General features: G+C 34.8%; 1 protein-coding gene across 4 annotated transcripts in view; it reads left to right on the top strand.

Moving 5' to 3' along the window:
* Nucleotides 1–18,254, top strand: part of LOC136038230 (KICSTOR complex protein SZT2-like) — a 330,409-nt gene that overhangs the window by 185,617 nt on the left and 126,538 nt on the right. For all 4 annotated transcript variants that reach the window (XM_065721331.1, XM_065721332.1, XM_065721333.1 and 1 more), the window contains 3 exons: nucleotides 1,045–1,180; nucleotides 9,033–9,260; nucleotides 13,894–14,110. In XM_065721331.1, the coding sequence (XP_065577403.1) occupies nucleotides 1,045–1,180; nucleotides 9,033–9,260; nucleotides 13,894–14,110 (581 nt within the window). The remainder of the gene's footprint in view (nucleotides 1–1,044; nucleotides 1,181–9,032; nucleotides 9,261–13,893; nucleotides 14,111–18,254) is intronic.

Genomic DNA, 18,254 nt, shown 5'->3' with positions numbered 1-18,254 from the left:
ATGGATTCGCTAATATAACTAGTGCTGAATAAAAATTCACCCTGGAAGCACAAGAAATTCTTGGAAACTACTTGTGTGCACACTTGTTTGTTTAATTTTGGAAGCCGCCCATATTTCTAAGCAGGAAAAGAGGGACAATCTACAAGTGTACTCCATTGCCAACTTAAGAAATCATCCTAAATTTTTAATGCTTTCAACACATTCATTCTTCGTTACATTCACTAGCCATCTCTCATCAAATTCACACTTTCCATACACTTCATTTCTCAACTCACTCAATTCTACACACTCATACATCACCTGACCCAGATTCTTATCCACACTCCCACCCATAGGGCAATAGTAAGGACTATCTTGCCCTCTGCTCCTCCCTAAATACTTCCTTCGTTTCCCAAGGGGTACGCTATTCCCCCTTAATTCAATTATAAGCTTCAATTGCTTTTTTGAATTCACCTTAAACAAAACCCCTTTACCCCCTGTCCCCTTCACCGACGTGCTGAGGCGCTGGAAATCTGAAAGCATTCTTTCATACTGCCAAACCTGTATATCTTGATCTTAATTCATTAATACCCTTAATTCATTATTGCATATCTCCCCTGCTCCACCATCTTGTAAAATGCTCCTTAGCTGTTATGGCTTAAGAGCTTCTAAATGAGCAGATTTAAATAACTGCACTCGTGGCATATTACTATACGCTCCTGAGACCTAACAATATTCACCAGCCTATAACTGCCCCTTTTAAGATCTTATGGGAAATCTCAGTGCTATTTTTCTCTTATGTGTCTCTTGCTTACATATACTGTTTTTATAATTTAAATAAAAAGTACTGAATTTCATCATGTTCTATTTGTTTTCTTTTTAATTTCAGACCTCTTAGCATTGGGATTTCATCAAAGCTGTTGATAACGAAGCAAAGGTTGATTTTTTTTTTGCCAAGAAAGAATACTGAAGTCATGTCAAATAATCCCAAAATTAACTAAATAGAGCACATAAATCATAAAATATTCTCCCCTAGGCCATCCATTAATCTAACTTATTTTATAGCTTACATCAAGTGGAATAGAAGATATAACAGCGGCGATTGGCAGCCAAAAAGGTATTTCATTTGATCTTACAAGAGATGAAATCACAAAAGCTGAAGGGAATGAAGACTGGATCGAATTTGAAAGAGACGATAAAGGTAAAATCTAGGTAAAAATGTTGGGTTTGAAACCGAGACCAAGGCAGGTCCGGTCAAAGTGAGAAATTTTGGTTAAAGTGAGAAATTCGATAGTAATATTTTTTGTTATCCAAACCTATCCATTTCCCAAGCCTGGGTGATCTTTTAAAGGAGGAAAGACTGAGGGAAACTGGATTGAGTTTTAAAAGCACGATAAGGGCAAAAGTGTAGTGTAATACACCGAGAATTAAGAAACTAAAAATCAAAATTGATTAGAAAGTTAAACAAAAATGAAGAAAAAATTCTCAGAACTAACTTTTTTGAAAATATTTTAAACCAAGAAAAATGTTTTTGGACACATTTAATCCCGAGAAACCCAAATATCCACGAAAGAAAATTTGGTTCTCCAAAATCTTCCCGAAACTTAACACTAACGAAACCTAGGCGCTCGTATTCCTAACAAATATTAAAATTCGATTATACCAACATTAATCCGAGAAAGATTTTGGAGAAATTCATTTCCTTTCGGGAACAATTGGGAAAACCCAGAAAAATTCAGGAGTAGTGAAAGCAGTGACACCTATGTCCACTCAACTTTATTTTACTGTCCTCTAATGTGGTTATATTTTACTTACTATGATCTAAAAGTCGGATTCAAATCTGAGTAGATGGAAGCATTTATTGTGTGCATTGAAGGGGACTGAGTTTTTTATTCCCTGAAGGTCTAAAATCTCACGGTTTTTCAGATTTTATTCATACTTTGCTGTACTTTACATATAGTTAGCCTCTTAGCTCTCCCCTCTTAAAATAATTTCCTGAGTACGTTTCTTGATTTTGGCTAGTAGGTGGTTTTGTGGATAGAGGTCACTGGATTATCTTGTGGGGGGATGAGGATATTGTTAACCTGTTACCCCTTATCTCTCAAAATAATTTCTTGAGTACTTGTCTTGACGTTGGATCTTTTAAAGGAGGAAAGACTGAGGGTAACTGGATTGAGTTTAAAAAGGACGATAAGGGCAAAAGTGTAGTGTAATACTCCGAGAATTAAGAAACTAAAAATCAAAATTGATTAGAAAATTAAACATAAATGAAGAAAAAATTCTCAAACTAACTTTTTTGAAAATATTTTAAACCATGAAAGATTTTTTGTGGATACATTTAACCCCAAGAAACCCAAATATCCACGAAAGAAAATTTGGTTCTCCAAAATCTTGGTGAGGATATTGTTAACCTGTTACCCCTTATCTCCCAAAATAATTTCTTGAGTATTAGTCTTGACTTTGGCTTGTGGATCGTTTAGTGGAAGGAGGTCAGTGGATTGCCCCGTGGGAAGGGGGTGTAGCTATAATTTCAGAAATTTTATGATTAGGTCCATGTTTTTTAACTTGTATTGTCAAGTCTATCAGAGATTTATGGTGGGAAAAATGAGATTTACTCCCTAGCCTCCATTCATTCTGAGAAATATATTTGGACTAAGCTTATAATATGTGTGCTTACTTGTACAGGACTCGCGTGCACAGTAACAGTACTTCATTAGTTGTACTTATTTGAGACGAGGTAGAGACTATCGGGGCCGAACGTTTCATGTCATTTCTGAACATTTCATAAACGTTACTGTCGATGTTCCATTTGCCAGGTTTGTTCCACAGCAAGCTTGTTGCTCGTGACAGCTGTGTATTCCATACATATTCTAGAAGTCTAGAAGTCTAGGGGAGTCTAGAACAAGCATTCTATTGGGAAATAACTGAGTTGAATTTGACTATATGATTAACCTTAACCATATGTAAGGTAAAATCAGTTAGGTGTTTAATTGCTGGTTTAACTGTGAATAGCTATGAATTCTGGGCCTGATGGCTATCAAGTAATTAATATGCTTAGATCTATATTGGAACTATGCAGATCTCTGTTTATATATCTTTCAGTGTTAAAGATGGAGCAATTTCTTGTTGAGCAAAGTGGTTTGATATCTATTAACATAGTAATAGGGGAATTAGCTGAATTTTAAACTTTTGATCCGCTACTGATACTTGAGACATGCGAATTTCACTCCACTCTTTTTGATGGAAAATCTCTTGTTTCAAACAGTTCCTGGTAACGAAATGAGACTTTAAAAAAAATGTGGCTTGGAAGCAATGTGGAAAAAAGTTCCATACGGAAGAACTTCCAAACAATATGAAAGAAACCAATTTTTCAAAGAAATCTGCTTTTGATGGCTATTCCGAATATATGAAATTTATTAAGTTGATTGCTACACATAAGAATCTATAAGCATATGTAGCTTTCCGTAATTCCAGAAAGAGAGGGGCAATACCACCCAAAAATGACCTGATAAAAAGTGCAGCATCTGATTTAGAATAAATAAGAATTTTCACATAGAATTTCACATGAGAAATTTGCAGCCCATATCTCTAAAAATTTTAAACTTTGTATTTATATGTGTTTTTATGGGAGGGATTAATAGAACGCAAATTGCAGAAGTTCAAAAATGATCAGTGGGGCGACTAGGCCCTCTTCTAATATGAAAAAAAACATCAAAATAGGGTCTTTAAGACCAAATGAAAATACTGAAAAACAAAGCGGTTATTTTGGGAGGACAACCGCCTGTCATCTTTAGAGCGAACAAAAAGATTTTGAAGGAAAATGTCGAAAATGTGAAAAGACAAAGAGAACCAAAACAACACAGAGAGTCAAAATAAAAAAAAACAATAAAACCTAATAAAAAACCAAAATTTGAAGGTTAATAAAATTCAATAAAAGTCAAAATTAGAATAATTAAAATCAAAGACTCGCCTTTGGTGTTAGATTTTTTGTTTTAATTCTTCTAATTTTGGCTTTAAGTGGGTTAAATTGGTTTGCTTTTTTCACTTAGACTCGCTGAGTTGTTTTGGTTTTCTTTGCCTTTTCACATTTTTCTTGAAAATCTTTTTGTTTCGCCTTAAAACCCAATTTTTGTTCGTTTTTTCTTTATATAACGGCAGGCCAATGTGGTTTAAGAAATTACCTAGGTCGTCTTCCTTGCCAGTTTTTGCCCTGGGGGCCAATCGCGGCCAAACATGGAACTGCCTCAACATTTCAAGGTAGCCGTTCGAATAAAAAATATTTAAAATTTTGCTTCCAAAGGTAATATGACCCGTTCAGCCAAGCACTTGATACATGGAATGACTTACAAAACAAGAGCTAAGAGCTCATATGGCACTTGTGACGAGGCAAGAAGAGCTAAGAGCCAAGAGATCATATGGTATGAGCTCTAACAAAATTCTATGAATCAATAGATTGATTTAAAAAGGAAAATAAGAGGCTTAATGCCGGTCAGGATTTAAAATAAGAGCTCTGAGACACGATGTCCTTCTAAATATCAAAATTCATTAAGATCCGATCATCAACTCGTAAGTTATAAATACCTAATTTTTTCTAATTTTTCCTCTCCCTTTAGCCCCCCAGATGGTCGAATCTGGGAAAACGACTTTATCAAGTCAAATTGTGCAGCTCCCTGACACGCCTACCAATTTTCATCGTCCTAGCACGTCCAGAAGCACCAAACTCGCCAAATCACTGAACCCCTCCCCCCAACTCCTCCAAAGAGAGCGAATCCAGTACGATTCTGTCAATCACATATCAAGGACATTTGTTTATTCTATTCACCAAGCTTCATCCCGATTTCTCCACTCCAAGTGTTTTTTCCAAAATTTCCCTCTCCAAATCCCCCCAATGTCAAAAGATCTGGTCAGGATTTGAAATAAGAGCTCTGAGACATGAATTCCTTCTAAAAATGAAATTTCATTAAGATCCGATCATGTATTCGTAAGATAAAAATACCCCAATTTTCACGTTTTCCAAGAATTCCGGTTTCCCCCTCCAACTCCCCCCCCCCCAATGTCACAGGATCTGGTCGGAATTTAAAATTAGAACTTTAAAGCACAAGATCCTTCTAAATATCAAATTTCATTAAGATCTGGTCACCCTTTCGTAAGTTACAAATACCTCAATTTTTAAAATTACCCCTCCCAATTCCACCAAAGAGAGCAGATCCGGTCTGGTTATGTCAGTCACGTATCTTAGACAGGTTTCTATTCTTCCCATCCAGTTTCATCCTTATCTCACCGCTTTAAGTATTTTCTAACATTTCCGGTCCCCCCAACTGCCCCCCCCCCCAATTACGCTTGATCCGGTTGAGATTTAAAATAAGAAATCTGAGTTACGAGGTCCTTCTAAATATGAAGTTTCATGAAGATCCGATCACTCCTTCGTAAGTTAAAAATATGTAATTATTTCTTATTTTTCAGAATTACCCCCCCCCCCCAATAGAGCGGATCCGTTCCAATTATGTAAATCACATAGTGTGATGTAAATCACGTATGTAAGACTTCTGCTTATTTTTCCCACCAAGTTTCATCCCGATCCCTCCAATCTAAGCGTTTTCCATGATTTGTTTCCTCCACCCCAAACTTCCCCCATTGTCATCAGATCCGGTCAGGATTTAAAATAAGAGCTTTGAGACACGATATCCTTCTAAATATCAAATTTCATTGAGATCCGATCACTCGTTCTTAAGTTAAAAGTACCTCATTTTTTCCAATTTTTCAGAATTAACCCCTCCCCCAGCTACCCCAAAGAGAGCAGATTCGTTCCGTTTATGTCAATCATGTATCTAGGACTTGTGCTTATTGCTCCCACCAAGTTTCATCCCGATCCCTCCACTCTAAGTGTTTTCCAAGTTTTAGGTTTCCCCCTCCCAACTCCCCCCCCCAATGTCACCAGATCCGGTCGGGACTTAAAATAAGAGCTCTGAGACACGATATCCTTCTAAATATCAAATTTCATTGAGATCCGATCACCCGTTCGTAAGTTAAAAATACCTCATTTTTTCTAATTTTTCAGAAATAACTACCCCAAAGAGAGCGGATCCGTCCCGTTTATGTCAATCATGTATCTAGGACTTGTGTTTGTTTTTCCCACCAAGTTTCATCCCGATCCCTCCACTCTAAGTGTTTTCCAAGTTTTAGGTTTCCCCCTCCCAAATCCCCCCTGATGTCACCAGATCCGGTCAGGATTTAAAATAAGAGCTCTAAGACACGATATCCTCCCAAATCCCACCCGATGTCACCAGATCTGGTCGGGATTTAAAATAAGAGCTCTAAGACACGATATCCTTCTAAACATCAAATTTCATTGAGATCCCATCACCCGCTCATAAGTTAAAAATACCTCATTTTTTCTAATTTTTCAGAATTACCCCCCCCCCCCCTCCAACTACCCCAAAGAGAGCAGATCCGTTCCGATTATGTCAATCATGTATCTGGGACTTGTGCTTATTTTTCCCATCAAGTTTCATCCAGATCCCTCCACTCTAAGGGTTTTCCAAGATTTTAGGTTGCCTCCCTCCAACTCCCCCCCAATGTCATCAGATCCGGTCGGGATTTAAAATAAGAGCTCTGAGACACAATATCCTTCCAAACATCAAATTTCATTAAGATCCCATCACCCGCTCATAAGTTAAAAATACTTCATTTTTCTTTTTTTTCGAATTAACCGCCCCCCCCCCACTCCCCCTAGATGGTCAAATCGGGAAAACGACTATTTCTAATTTAATCTGGTCCGGTCCCTGATATGCTTGCCAAATTTCATCGTCCTAGCTTACCTGGAAGTGCCTAAAGTAGCAAAACCGGGACCGACAGACCGACAGACAGACCGACAGAATTTGCGATTGCTATATGTCACTTGGTTAATACCAAGTGCCATAAAAATCCTCAAAGAAAAGTAAGCTTGAACATATTTTCAAGTTCCGATCTTTTTTTATTTTGGTTAGAAGTATTTTGTATTTTTCAAAAGATGTTTTGGGTAAACATCCCCAACTTATGCAAATGACTAATTTAAAGGAAAATATATCACGAAATTGCATTGAAAAGCTGAAAATAGGATATTTTGTTTGAATGCAGATCTCTCAGAAGAATGTTATTATCCCAATGGCCATATCTTCTTCATAATTCGTTCTACTGAGCAATACTTACAAATCCCTTACTCCTAAGGAGCCCTTAGGAGTATTAGCCCTTAGGCATAATTAGCCCTTAGGCATAACTCCTTAGGAGCCCTTAGGAGTATTAGCCCTTAGGCATAATTAGCCTAAGGTCTAATTGTAATATTCAATAATAATCTAATTGTAATAATCTATAGGGTAAGCTTATTGTAATATTCTGATGGAATGATAAGAACAGATATAGCTCAGTGTCGTCAAATTGCTCGATATAACTCTAGAGTAAGATCACGAGACCTGGTCGAATATTTGAAGAGCGTTCTTTCGAGTGAAATCACCTGCCTTTATGAGTTTAAGGGCATTGAATTTGCAAATGTATTTCCTACCCTCATTAATCCGGGGTCCCTTCGTTGCAAAAAAGTGATTTGCAAATTAAAAGTAAAGATAGCTATTCCTGTGAGAGAGATTTAAATTTACAGAAACTGTATTTGTTGAGGCAAACGAAATACCCGAACTTGATATTAAGATTTATATTAACTATAATCTATCTCTAATCTAATAGTCTAATAAATATAATAAAATCTATTATATAATTTAATCTAATATATTTATAAAATATAATATAATATAAAATATATGTAATATATTGTAATGATAAAACAAAATATAATATAAAATATAAAATTAATTATAAAATATAAGACTATAAAATATAATCTCATAAAAACTATAATCTAATTTATATTAGATTGATAATAACAGGATATAAACAAGCATGTTCTTTTTTTCAAGTGAAAGTAAAGAGTATCATTAGAACTGGAGATGATCAGAGATTATTCTGCATACGAAGAGTAATCTCCATACCTAAGCCTTATGCTAAAGTTTAAATTTTTCCTTCAGTGCTTCTTGAACGGACTGCTAAAACACCAGAGCAATCTATTTAAAGTTATGTCTGTCTTAAATGGAAGGGCTTATTTATTCACATTTTCTCTTTTACAATACATTTTTGGTTCAAGTGTTTTGAAAGGCAAACGGTAAACAAAGCACTTGCAATCGCCATATGGCTCTTTTGCACTTTGAAATAAACATAATTAAGCATTTTTATTCTAGCGTTAGGAGCTCGAGTTGAGCGGGCTGCAGCTGTCCCTCCCCGAGAAACAGGGTAGTTTTTGTACGTTTTGAGTTTTAATGTCATACTTTATTGTCATTTGACATCACTTTTCTAGATTTTCTCAAAAGATTGCAATCATATTCTTACCTACAAGAGGTTAAGGGGCGGGATTAAGGGGGTTCTTGTCTTGCACCTTAAACACTTAAAAACATATCTCCCCAATTTGTTTTCTTCTTATTTATCTATAAGACCTCTAGCAAGAAATATTTTACGATGGGTAATTTTTCAGGTATTTTATCAGTCTTGAAGTATTATACACAAAACAAACTTGAACATAATCAGCTGGGACTGGTTGGGGGCAGGGAGCTGGTACCTCCTCACATTTAAGTGAGTCATGCATCAAATAGTTGTTGGTTAACAAACTGTAATTAAAAGGCGAACCCGGTTAGTAGAAACAACAACTGTAAAAGCCAGAAGTTTCATTATAATGTATGAATTAAAGGAATATGCTTTATATGCAAAGTTCGACAAAAATTAATCATTGGCGTAAGAACCTTTGCACACTTTGAATAAATAATTTTTAGCCCCCCCCCCCTCCACCGCAAAGAAGAGATGCAATATTGATGGAAATTTATCCCGCGAAATTCCACATTTGTATTGGTGTTTATAAAATTACGAGATTTGTTTTTTACCTTGTGATGACATAGCAGCTGAAAAACTGTCATCACTTTAAGTCCCTTCAATGCCTTCATTAGTCTTAAAGTGATGCTTACCTATCAATCACTTTGCAGCCCTTGAATCTTCACTGTCAATTGCTTCTGACGAATCCAACGCAGACTCTGATAGTCCTATTGGTGACGATGACATTGTTGGTGAAGAAGCCTCATCAGTCGAAGGTTCTTCGAGTCTTTCAACACGCTTCGAACGTATCTGCCCTTTATTTTTGCATCTCATGTCAACAGTTCGAGTAAATGGTGATCAACGAAGTTTGTCTGTCTCCTCCTTACCTGCCTGTGTTTGTAAGTATTGAACGTTAGTAATTACTCACACCAGTACTAAGTGGTGCCTTAGTACTGATCATTGCTTTTCGTCATCCAATCCTGTGGGAGTGGAGGAAATCCTATGATGACGATCTGAGAAAGTGAACAAATGTGATATTTGATCTCATTTACTTACTAAGCATGTTGTATGAGCTCAGTCTGTGTACGTTTTTATTGTGTTTATGAAGTTTATTCAGTTTAAGGAGGTGCAAAGAAATAAAATTTAATCTACTCAAATGCTCCTCGCACCCTGTGCCATAATTTTAATCCTTGTCTCCTCCCACAAAGGCCCTAAAGATTCTAAATTTTTAATCCTTCATACTTAGTGTCTTGCTTGCGCTATTCGGTCCAATCAAGATTAACGTCCTACTAACGTCCTTGGATTTACAGCTGAGTTTTTCTCTGACGTGAAGCACATAACGCCAAAATGGTAAATATGTCCGTGGTTATAAATTCGTAATTAAATTTAACGCTTATGACCCTGCCGGGGAAGGAGACTCTGTCTGAGGACTGCTCAGAAAGCAAAAACGTAGAACTGCTCAAATCAGTTTGACCTGTTAGATGTAAATAGCAAAACAGATAGATGGAAATTAATTTAAAAAAAGAAGAAAAGAAATAGAGATTTTTTAAATTTGTGCATCGTTTAGATTAGTGTATTAAAGTGGCTTAATGACTTGAAGATTTGTGTTTCACTCTGTTATGATAAAAACAAAGGCAAAAAAAGGTGAATCAGGGTCAAGATCTAGGGAATGACTTTAGATTGGTCTATCCTTAAGTTTTTCTATTTATCCAATGCCTATCCATGCAGCTATCCATGCTACTCTTAGCGCTTGAGTGAAAACATTTCGATGTGCTCTCTTAATTTTTTTCGGCTTTAGCAAAAGGTACTTATAGCTATTTACTCACTACTACGACTGCTAACAACTCATTGCAGCACTGAGCAGCCTGAGGACAACACATCTGTACTTGCTTCTCCTCGATTACATTCTACTACTACTACTACTTACCACTTATTGCTGCACCAAGTTGACTGAGGCACACAAAGCTGCGCAAATTCATCTCCCGCCACCACCTGTTTAAAGTTCCACTCTTTGCACCCTTCCATAAAGTATAGCTGTTTCATTACTACTACTACTACTACTTACCACTTATTGCTGCACCAAGTTGCCTGAGGCACACAAAGCTGCACAAATTCATCTCCCGCCATCACCTGTTTAAAGTTCCACTCTTTGCACCCTTCCATAAAGTATAGCTGTTTCATTACTACCTCTACTACTATATACCACTTATTGCTGCACCAAGTTGCCTGAGGCACACAAAGCTGCACAAATTCATCTCCCGCCATCACCTGTTTAAAGTTCCACTCTTTGCGCCCTTCCATAAAGTATAGCTGTTTCATTACTACTACTACTACTACTTACCACTTATTGCTGCACCAAGTCGCCTGAGGCACACAAAGCTGCACAAATTCATCTTCAGCCACCACCTGTTTAAAGTTCCACTCTTTTCACCCTTCCATAAAGTATAACTGTTTCATTACTACTTCTGCTGTTACTACTTACCACTTGTTGCTGCACCAAGTTGCCTCAAGCACACAAAGCTGCACAAATTCATCTCCCGCCACCACCTGTTTAAAGTTCCACTCTTTGTACCCTTCCATAAAGTATAGCCGTTTCATTACTACTACTACTACTACTTACCACTTATTGCTGCACCAAGTTGCCTGAGGCACACAAAGCTAAAATATATATTGCAGCACCTTACTATTTGAGGCCGAGGTAATTGTTTAAGCTCCTTTTTATCCTACTATGTTCAGAGCCTCACTCTTTGCTCCCTTCCGTGGAGCTATAAATTCGTTTAAATCTTTTTTGGTGACATCTTCCCATATCATTCTATCATTCATTCTTCCCATATCTTCTCTTCCATATTATTTCCTTTGGCCAAAGTTTTATTGTCAGGAAGTAGGTTTTTCGTAGCCTAAATAACTTCATCCATGGACCGGAGTTTAAACATTTTAATTTTTCTTTGTTATGGCCCAGAAAAGTTTGATCGAAACAGTCGCTCAAGCTGGTACCTAAAACTCTTCATAGACAGTTGCTCTTGAAAACATCCAGTATATTTTCTTCGACTGTTAAAGGCGCCCAACTTTTGGAACTATATTTGGCAATATTCATTACCATTTCTTCTAGTATACTAATACTAACTCCAAAGACATCCCTCCGAATTTATCGAAATTTCATTAACTCTGGAAAATACCGTCCTGCTTGTCTTTTCTAATTCTTATCTCTTCACTGTATCCATCCACGTTTTTCTTATGAAGGAAGGGTAATCTCTCCGCGTTTCCTCAGAATGGAGTCGATCCCCTTTGAAATTTCCTAGGCTAAAAACAGATATAAGTATATCAAGCTCACCTTCTCTAAAATTTCTGGCATGTTTGGCGGAAACTGAGGCCTTACTGCCTTTCGAAATTGGCCATCTATTTAGACCCTTTTTCTTCAGTAACGTCCAAAATATTGATCAACCATGTCTTTTCAGGCTTAACTGCATTCATATCCATCTTTTAGCTCCTTCTATTAACAAATTAATTTTTTTGATTGCCCTAAATTCTACTTTAAGCTGATTCTCTAGTTCTTTAAGTTAGGTCCCTATTTTATTGATTGTTTTCTCTATTGTGTTTTTTCCCAATCCTTTTTAGTCTCTTCATTTCCGGTTGAATCTGGTCATCGTATACGGGTAGAAATCGTATAGTTATACTTAATATTTAACATGTTTGTATATCTATTAACTTAAGTATTTTAATGTATTTTCGGTTGGAAGCAGAATCAATCTTTTCATAAACTTTTTCTCTTATTTTTTTTTCATTCCAGTGAATTGGGAGACAATCTGAAACGTGTGTGGGGGGAGGGGCTTGCCCTTTTCCCAGACATCCTTTTCGTGATTATTTGCTACTTTTTTTTCTAATTATCAAACAAAATATATTTTCGGATGATTTTGCTATGCGAATAAAACATGGCAATGGCAATGCGATTAAAACACATGGGTTTAATATTCGTCAGAAAGTTATAATATTTGTATAGTAGAAAGGGATTGTCAAGCTTTGACAGAAGAGAAAAGGCAGAAAGACCAAAATTAAACTCTCTTGGGAAACTATTCCAAGGAAGGAGGCGTCCTCAGACTTGTCAAAACAACAAATGACATACGTATTGTGCGGAAACTAAACAAAAATTATTATAGCAATTTTAATCAGTTTACGAGTGGGTCTGGGCCTGGACCCCCACCCCCTTCTAATGTGAATTCACAATTCTAGCATATATTTCTTGTTCTATTTATTGTTTTCTTCTTTTAATGCTGATATTGGTGCATTCGCCGACGACACCACCCTGGGGGCTGCAGCACCTGATGAATCATCTCTTATCCTCAAGCTACAATTGATGGCAGAAAATATATATCGTTGGTTTGATGCAAATTTGTTAGCTTTGAATGTAAAAAAATCGTTTCTTCTTATATTCTCCCGCATAGGCAAAAGCTGCCCTACAGTGACAGAGCTTAAAACATCTAAGGGATCCATATCCCGCCCAGCTGACCGGTTTATTCGATTCTTTGGGGTACTTCTGGATGAAAATCTATCTTTCAAACGGCATACTGAGTCAATGAGATTAAAGGTTTCTCGAGGTCTTGGAATTATTCGAAAGCTGAAGAGAGTCTTTCCTTTCTCTATCCTTCGTCTATTATATTTCTCTCTTATTTACCCTTATTTATGCTACTGCTCGTCAGTGTGGATGTCAACATTTCCATCTGTACTTACACCTTTACATAATCTCCAACTGAAAGCAGCAAAAGTTCTTCAGTCTACCACCCATATTTCTGTTGAACTTCTGAAGATTAAAGATATTCATACATTACACCTCTCTTTCATTGCGTTTCAGTATTTCCGTGGAGACCTTCCATCAAGTTTTTCCGGGCTTTTTGAAATTGTTCGAAATGTCAGTCCTTATGAAACTAGAAACAAGGATGATGTGCTAGTGCCATCCACCCCTGCAGTGCGCTCGGACTTTGGTCTGATAGTTGCTGTCGGACGTGCCTGGAATTCCATTCCTGTTGGGATTCGACGGTCCTGTACCATATGATCCTTCAAGAAACGGTTGAAGAATTTTTTAATAAAAAAAAAATAAATTAAATTATAATATTGATCAGTTATTTATATTGTTTAGTTATCAAGATTTAATTTATTTATTTAATTATTTAGATTGAATTTATTTATTTAGATTTGGGTGGTGTGAGTGTTGGATCCTCGATGTATATATATTTTTTTTATTTTTTGTAAGTAGGTGGTGCGGAGGCCGGCTGTACTCGGGTGAGGATCGGTGAGTAGACTCTAAATATATTTTAAGTGTGAATGTAATTAATAGTTATTTATGTTTTGTTTTGTTGTTTTTTTTCCCAAATAACGGGCCATTGAGCCCTTTGGGATATTTTTTTGTTTATAAATGGATGGATATTGGTAATAAAAGGAACTGAACTTGAACTTGAGACAATTTTAGATGAATGGTTTTTAATTATTTAGTCTCCAAATTTTGTCATAATTTTTGTTTATAGTTTCTTCTCATTTTAGGTGAGTTGATAACAGGTTTATATGATTTAGACCCCAGTGCAGACCCATTCTCGGTGAAAATCACCTTAGATATTTTATGCTTATCTCCGCCAATTTCTGATAGTTGGCAAAATAACAGTCCAAGCCAGCATACCCTATCGTTTTCTAGCAGTGACTCCGTGGAAAGGCAATCTAACCTGAGTGAAGGGGAAGTACTTACGGAAATGTACAATTTGAGGTAAGATATTTGAAGAACTGCTGCTTGCAGTGTCTCAATATTGATTATGAAATTTTTTTAACTCTAACCTCTTTTTTAACTTCATGTTTATCTCTGCCAATTTCAGGCCATTGGCGAAATGGTAATATAAACCATCATATCAATAATTGTCTAGCAATAACTCCGTGGAAAAATAATTAAACCAGAGTGAAGGTGAAATGCTTACTGATATTAACAATTTTAGGTTAGATAAATAAAGGATTGCCGCTTGTAGTTCTGTCTATTATATATATTGTCTATTATTATCTATGGTTTTAGTGCTTGTTGGCCAATTCTTCATGACCTTTTTACGTAGTATATTTCAATTCTAATTTCTTCATGACGTCGTATATTTCAATTCTTCTCTCTTCATGGCGTCGTATATTTCAATTCTTCTGTCTTCATGATGTCGTATATTTCAATTCTTCTTTCTTCATGATGTCATATAATTCAATTCTTCTTTCTTCATGACGTCGTATATTTCATTACCTGCTACTTTCTCTGCATTTTGATATGCATAATTCAATATTTCAAAAAAGATAAGAAGTTGCTTGAGGATGTCCAGCGTCGTGCCACTAAGATGGTTAGCAACATTAATAAATTTCCATACGAAGAAAGACTACGTCGTTTGAAGCTGCCGACGCTGACATACCGACGGAAAAGGGGTGACATTATTTTAACCAAAAAAATCCTCTCTAAAAACACCCTTCCCGGTCTCTTTGCACAGCACTTGCATTCTGGTACTAGAGGACATTCATTGAAGCTGTCTATGCAGCGTTCCACGAGTAGACATAGAAGCCACTTCTTCAGCCAAAGAATCATCAATATGTGGAACCAGCTCTGAAGAAATAGTTTCTGCTACTTCAACTGACATGTTCAAGTCCCACCTTGATAGGGAATGGCTCTGCCAGGAGTTCCTTTACAATTGGGAAGCTGCAGAGTCCTCCACAAGAGTCTAATCTAACAGCTATAATATACACCAAACGAATTCTTTTTTTCATGGAGTATCACAAGGATGGATAATCCTTATATCGCTCCAAGCTGCGATTTAAGGTAATTTAAGGTAAATTAACTTAATAAGTTAATTGACCTACGTTAATTTTTTTTTCTCTATAAATATTGATCCATGTCTAAATTGTTTGTCTATATTAAAAATAGTTCACCACTAGTTTTATAATAAAACCACTAGCCATATCGTCAACGTCAGGTATAACGAAAAAAATCGCGTTTATAATCGCGTTAAAAATCGCTTTGATGATAAAAATTATTAAGTTGTGCTTCGGTTTGTGACCATACCTCAAATTTATCAGACCAACTTTCCGATCTTGTAAGTTATCCCGAAGAATTTTGATTTACGCTAAATGAACATCAAAATAAAAGTATTTCTTGTCCCATAGCTGAAAGACTCAATCTTCCAAGATCAAATAATCTAAAATTTCAATCAATATTTAACTTACATTCTCAAAATTGAAGTTTATTCTTCCATATTGACTCAAAACAGAAAATGAGGAAGAGAAATATCACTTATTAGTCATATGTTAAAGCATACTATTTTTTTTCTTTTCTTTGTAATCCTTAGATTACTTATTTGAAACAAGATTATCTTCCTCCGTGTTGATTAAAAAAAAAGACCTAAAGAAGAGACATGGCCAATATTAGTCTTAAGCTAAAGCAAAGTTATTTTTTTAAGTTTATAAGATTACTTTTTCAGAACCTGAAAAAAAGAAATATTAGTGATTAGTTATATGCTAAAGCACATAACTTTTTTTGTAATAATTCATAGATCACTTTCTTGAAAGTGAATTTTCTTCGTCAGTGCTGATTTAAAAAAAGACATAAAAAAGAGACATGTCAAATATTAGTCTTAAGCTAAAGCAAAACTATTATTTTTCTTATTTATAAAGTTGCTTGCTCGGAAGAATTTATACTTCCATGCTGACTCAAAAAAGAACCTGAAAAAAAAAAGAAGCAGCAATTATTAGTCAGATGCTCAAGCACAATTGTTTTTTTTTTTTTTATTTGGAATAATTTATGGGTGTTTTATCTCAAATTGAAGTTTTTTTCTTCCGTGCTTCCCAAATAGAGAACCAAAATAAAAATGTCAAATATTAGCCTTAAGATACAGCCCAATTTTTTTCCCAGATAATTTATAAATTACTTACTTGAAATTGAATTTTCCCCCCATTTTATGGAAAAGAAGAACCTGAAAAAGAAAAGTCATTTGTCAAATGACTTATAAATTACTTACCTGAGATTGAAATATCTTCCTCGGTGCTGACTCAAAAGAGAACATAATAAATAAAAATATTAATTACTATTCTTGTGCTAAATTATAATAATTATTTTCTTCAAATAAGTTGTAAACTACTTACCTGACATTGAAGGTTGTTCCTTCACGTAAACTCTAAAGAGGACATGAAAAAGAGAAATGTTAATTATTAGTAATACACTAAAGCATAATTGTTATTTGTGTTTTTCTTCTTATTCCTTAAATAATTTATAATTTTCTTACTGGAAAGAAGAAAAGAGGATTATATCCGTTGGTTTTTCACATACTTTATAAACTACTTACCTGAAATCGAAGTTTTCCATCCATGTTGACTCAAAACAGAACCTGAAAAAAGAAATTTCAGATATTAGTCATAAACTAAAGGTCAATTATTTTTCTTTTTTCAAATGATTTGTAACCTACTTAATCGAAATCGAAATTTTTCACCTTGTTTTGAACCGAAAAACAAATTAAAAAATACCAGTCATATGCCAAAACATACAATTTTTCAAATAATTTATAAAATCCAAACTAAAAAATGAAGTTCATTCTTTAATTTTGACTCAAATGAGAACCTGAAAAGGGGAAATGTGATATGCTAAAGCACAATTGTTTTGTCCCTCTATAATAAATCTATGTGTTATATTTATCTATAATAATTTATAATAATAATTTAATAATTACTATAATAACTAATAATAATTTATCTATAATAAATTATAAATTACAGGCTGGAAATTGAAGTTTTTTTCCGTGTCGACCCAAACGAGAAACCAAGAAGAAGACATATCAAATATTAGTCATGACCTAAGGCAGATTTCTATTTCTTAAATAGTTTAAAAGTTTCTTTCTTGAAACTAGTTTCTTCCTCCATGTTTACTCAAAATAGAACCTTAAAAAGAGAAACGTCAAATATTAGTCTTAAACTAAAGTAAAATTGTTTTTTTTTAAATATTTTATTCGTCAAATCACTTATAAGATTTCTTACTCGAAACTGGAGTTTCTCCAGAAAAATTAAAACAATTTATTTACTACTCACCTGAAATTAAAGTTTTGTCCTCTGTGTTGACTAAAAAGAGAACCTAAAAAAAAAATATATCAAATTTTGGTCATAAGTTAAACATCAATTGAAAAAAAAAAATTGTGGGATATTTACTTAGAATTGAAGTTTTTTCACCATTTTGTTGAAAAGGAAAACTAAAAAAATATATATATAAAGCACTAGTCATATGGTAAAGCATTCAATTTTTTCTAATAATTTGTAACTTACTTGAAATTGAAGTTTCCCTCTCCATTTTGACTCAAAAGGGAATCGGAAAAAGATGAATATGTAAGAAAAATATCAAAAAGCAAATATTAGTTATAAGCTAAAGCTGGGTTGTTTTTATTTTCAAATAATTTGTATTGGTGCGAAATTCAACTTTATTCTTCCATTTTTGCTCAAAAGACAACATGAAAAAGAGAAAAACCGATTCTTAGCAATATGCTGAAGAACAACATTTTTTCTTTAAAAAAATGTTTTTTTTAAATAATTTGTAAAATACTGACTTGAAATTGAAGTTTCTTCCTCCATGTTGACTCAAAAGAGAAATTGGAAAGAAAAACATATCAAATGTAAGTCTTAAGCTGAAACAAGATAGGCTTTTTAAATAACTTCTAATATTACTTATTTATTTATTGAAATTTACTAGCTAATTTATAAGCTGAAGAATAAATTGAAGTTTATTCTTATATGTTGACTCAAGAGAGAGCCTGAACAAGGGAAATATCATTAATTACTTATAAGCTAGAACACAATCATTTTTTAAATATTTAAGTTATAAATTCTTTAGTTAAGAGAACCTGATAAAGAGACAT

Source organism: Artemia franciscana, chromosome 17 (assembly GCF_032884065.1).
Source record: "Artemia franciscana chromosome 17, ASM3288406v1, whole genome shotgun sequence".
Taxonomy (NCBI): domain Eukaryota; kingdom Metazoa; phylum Arthropoda; class Branchiopoda; order Anostraca; family Artemiidae; genus Artemia; species Artemia franciscana.
Note: the sequence above shows the minus strand (reverse complement) of the source record. Positions and strands in the feature narration are given on the sequence as shown.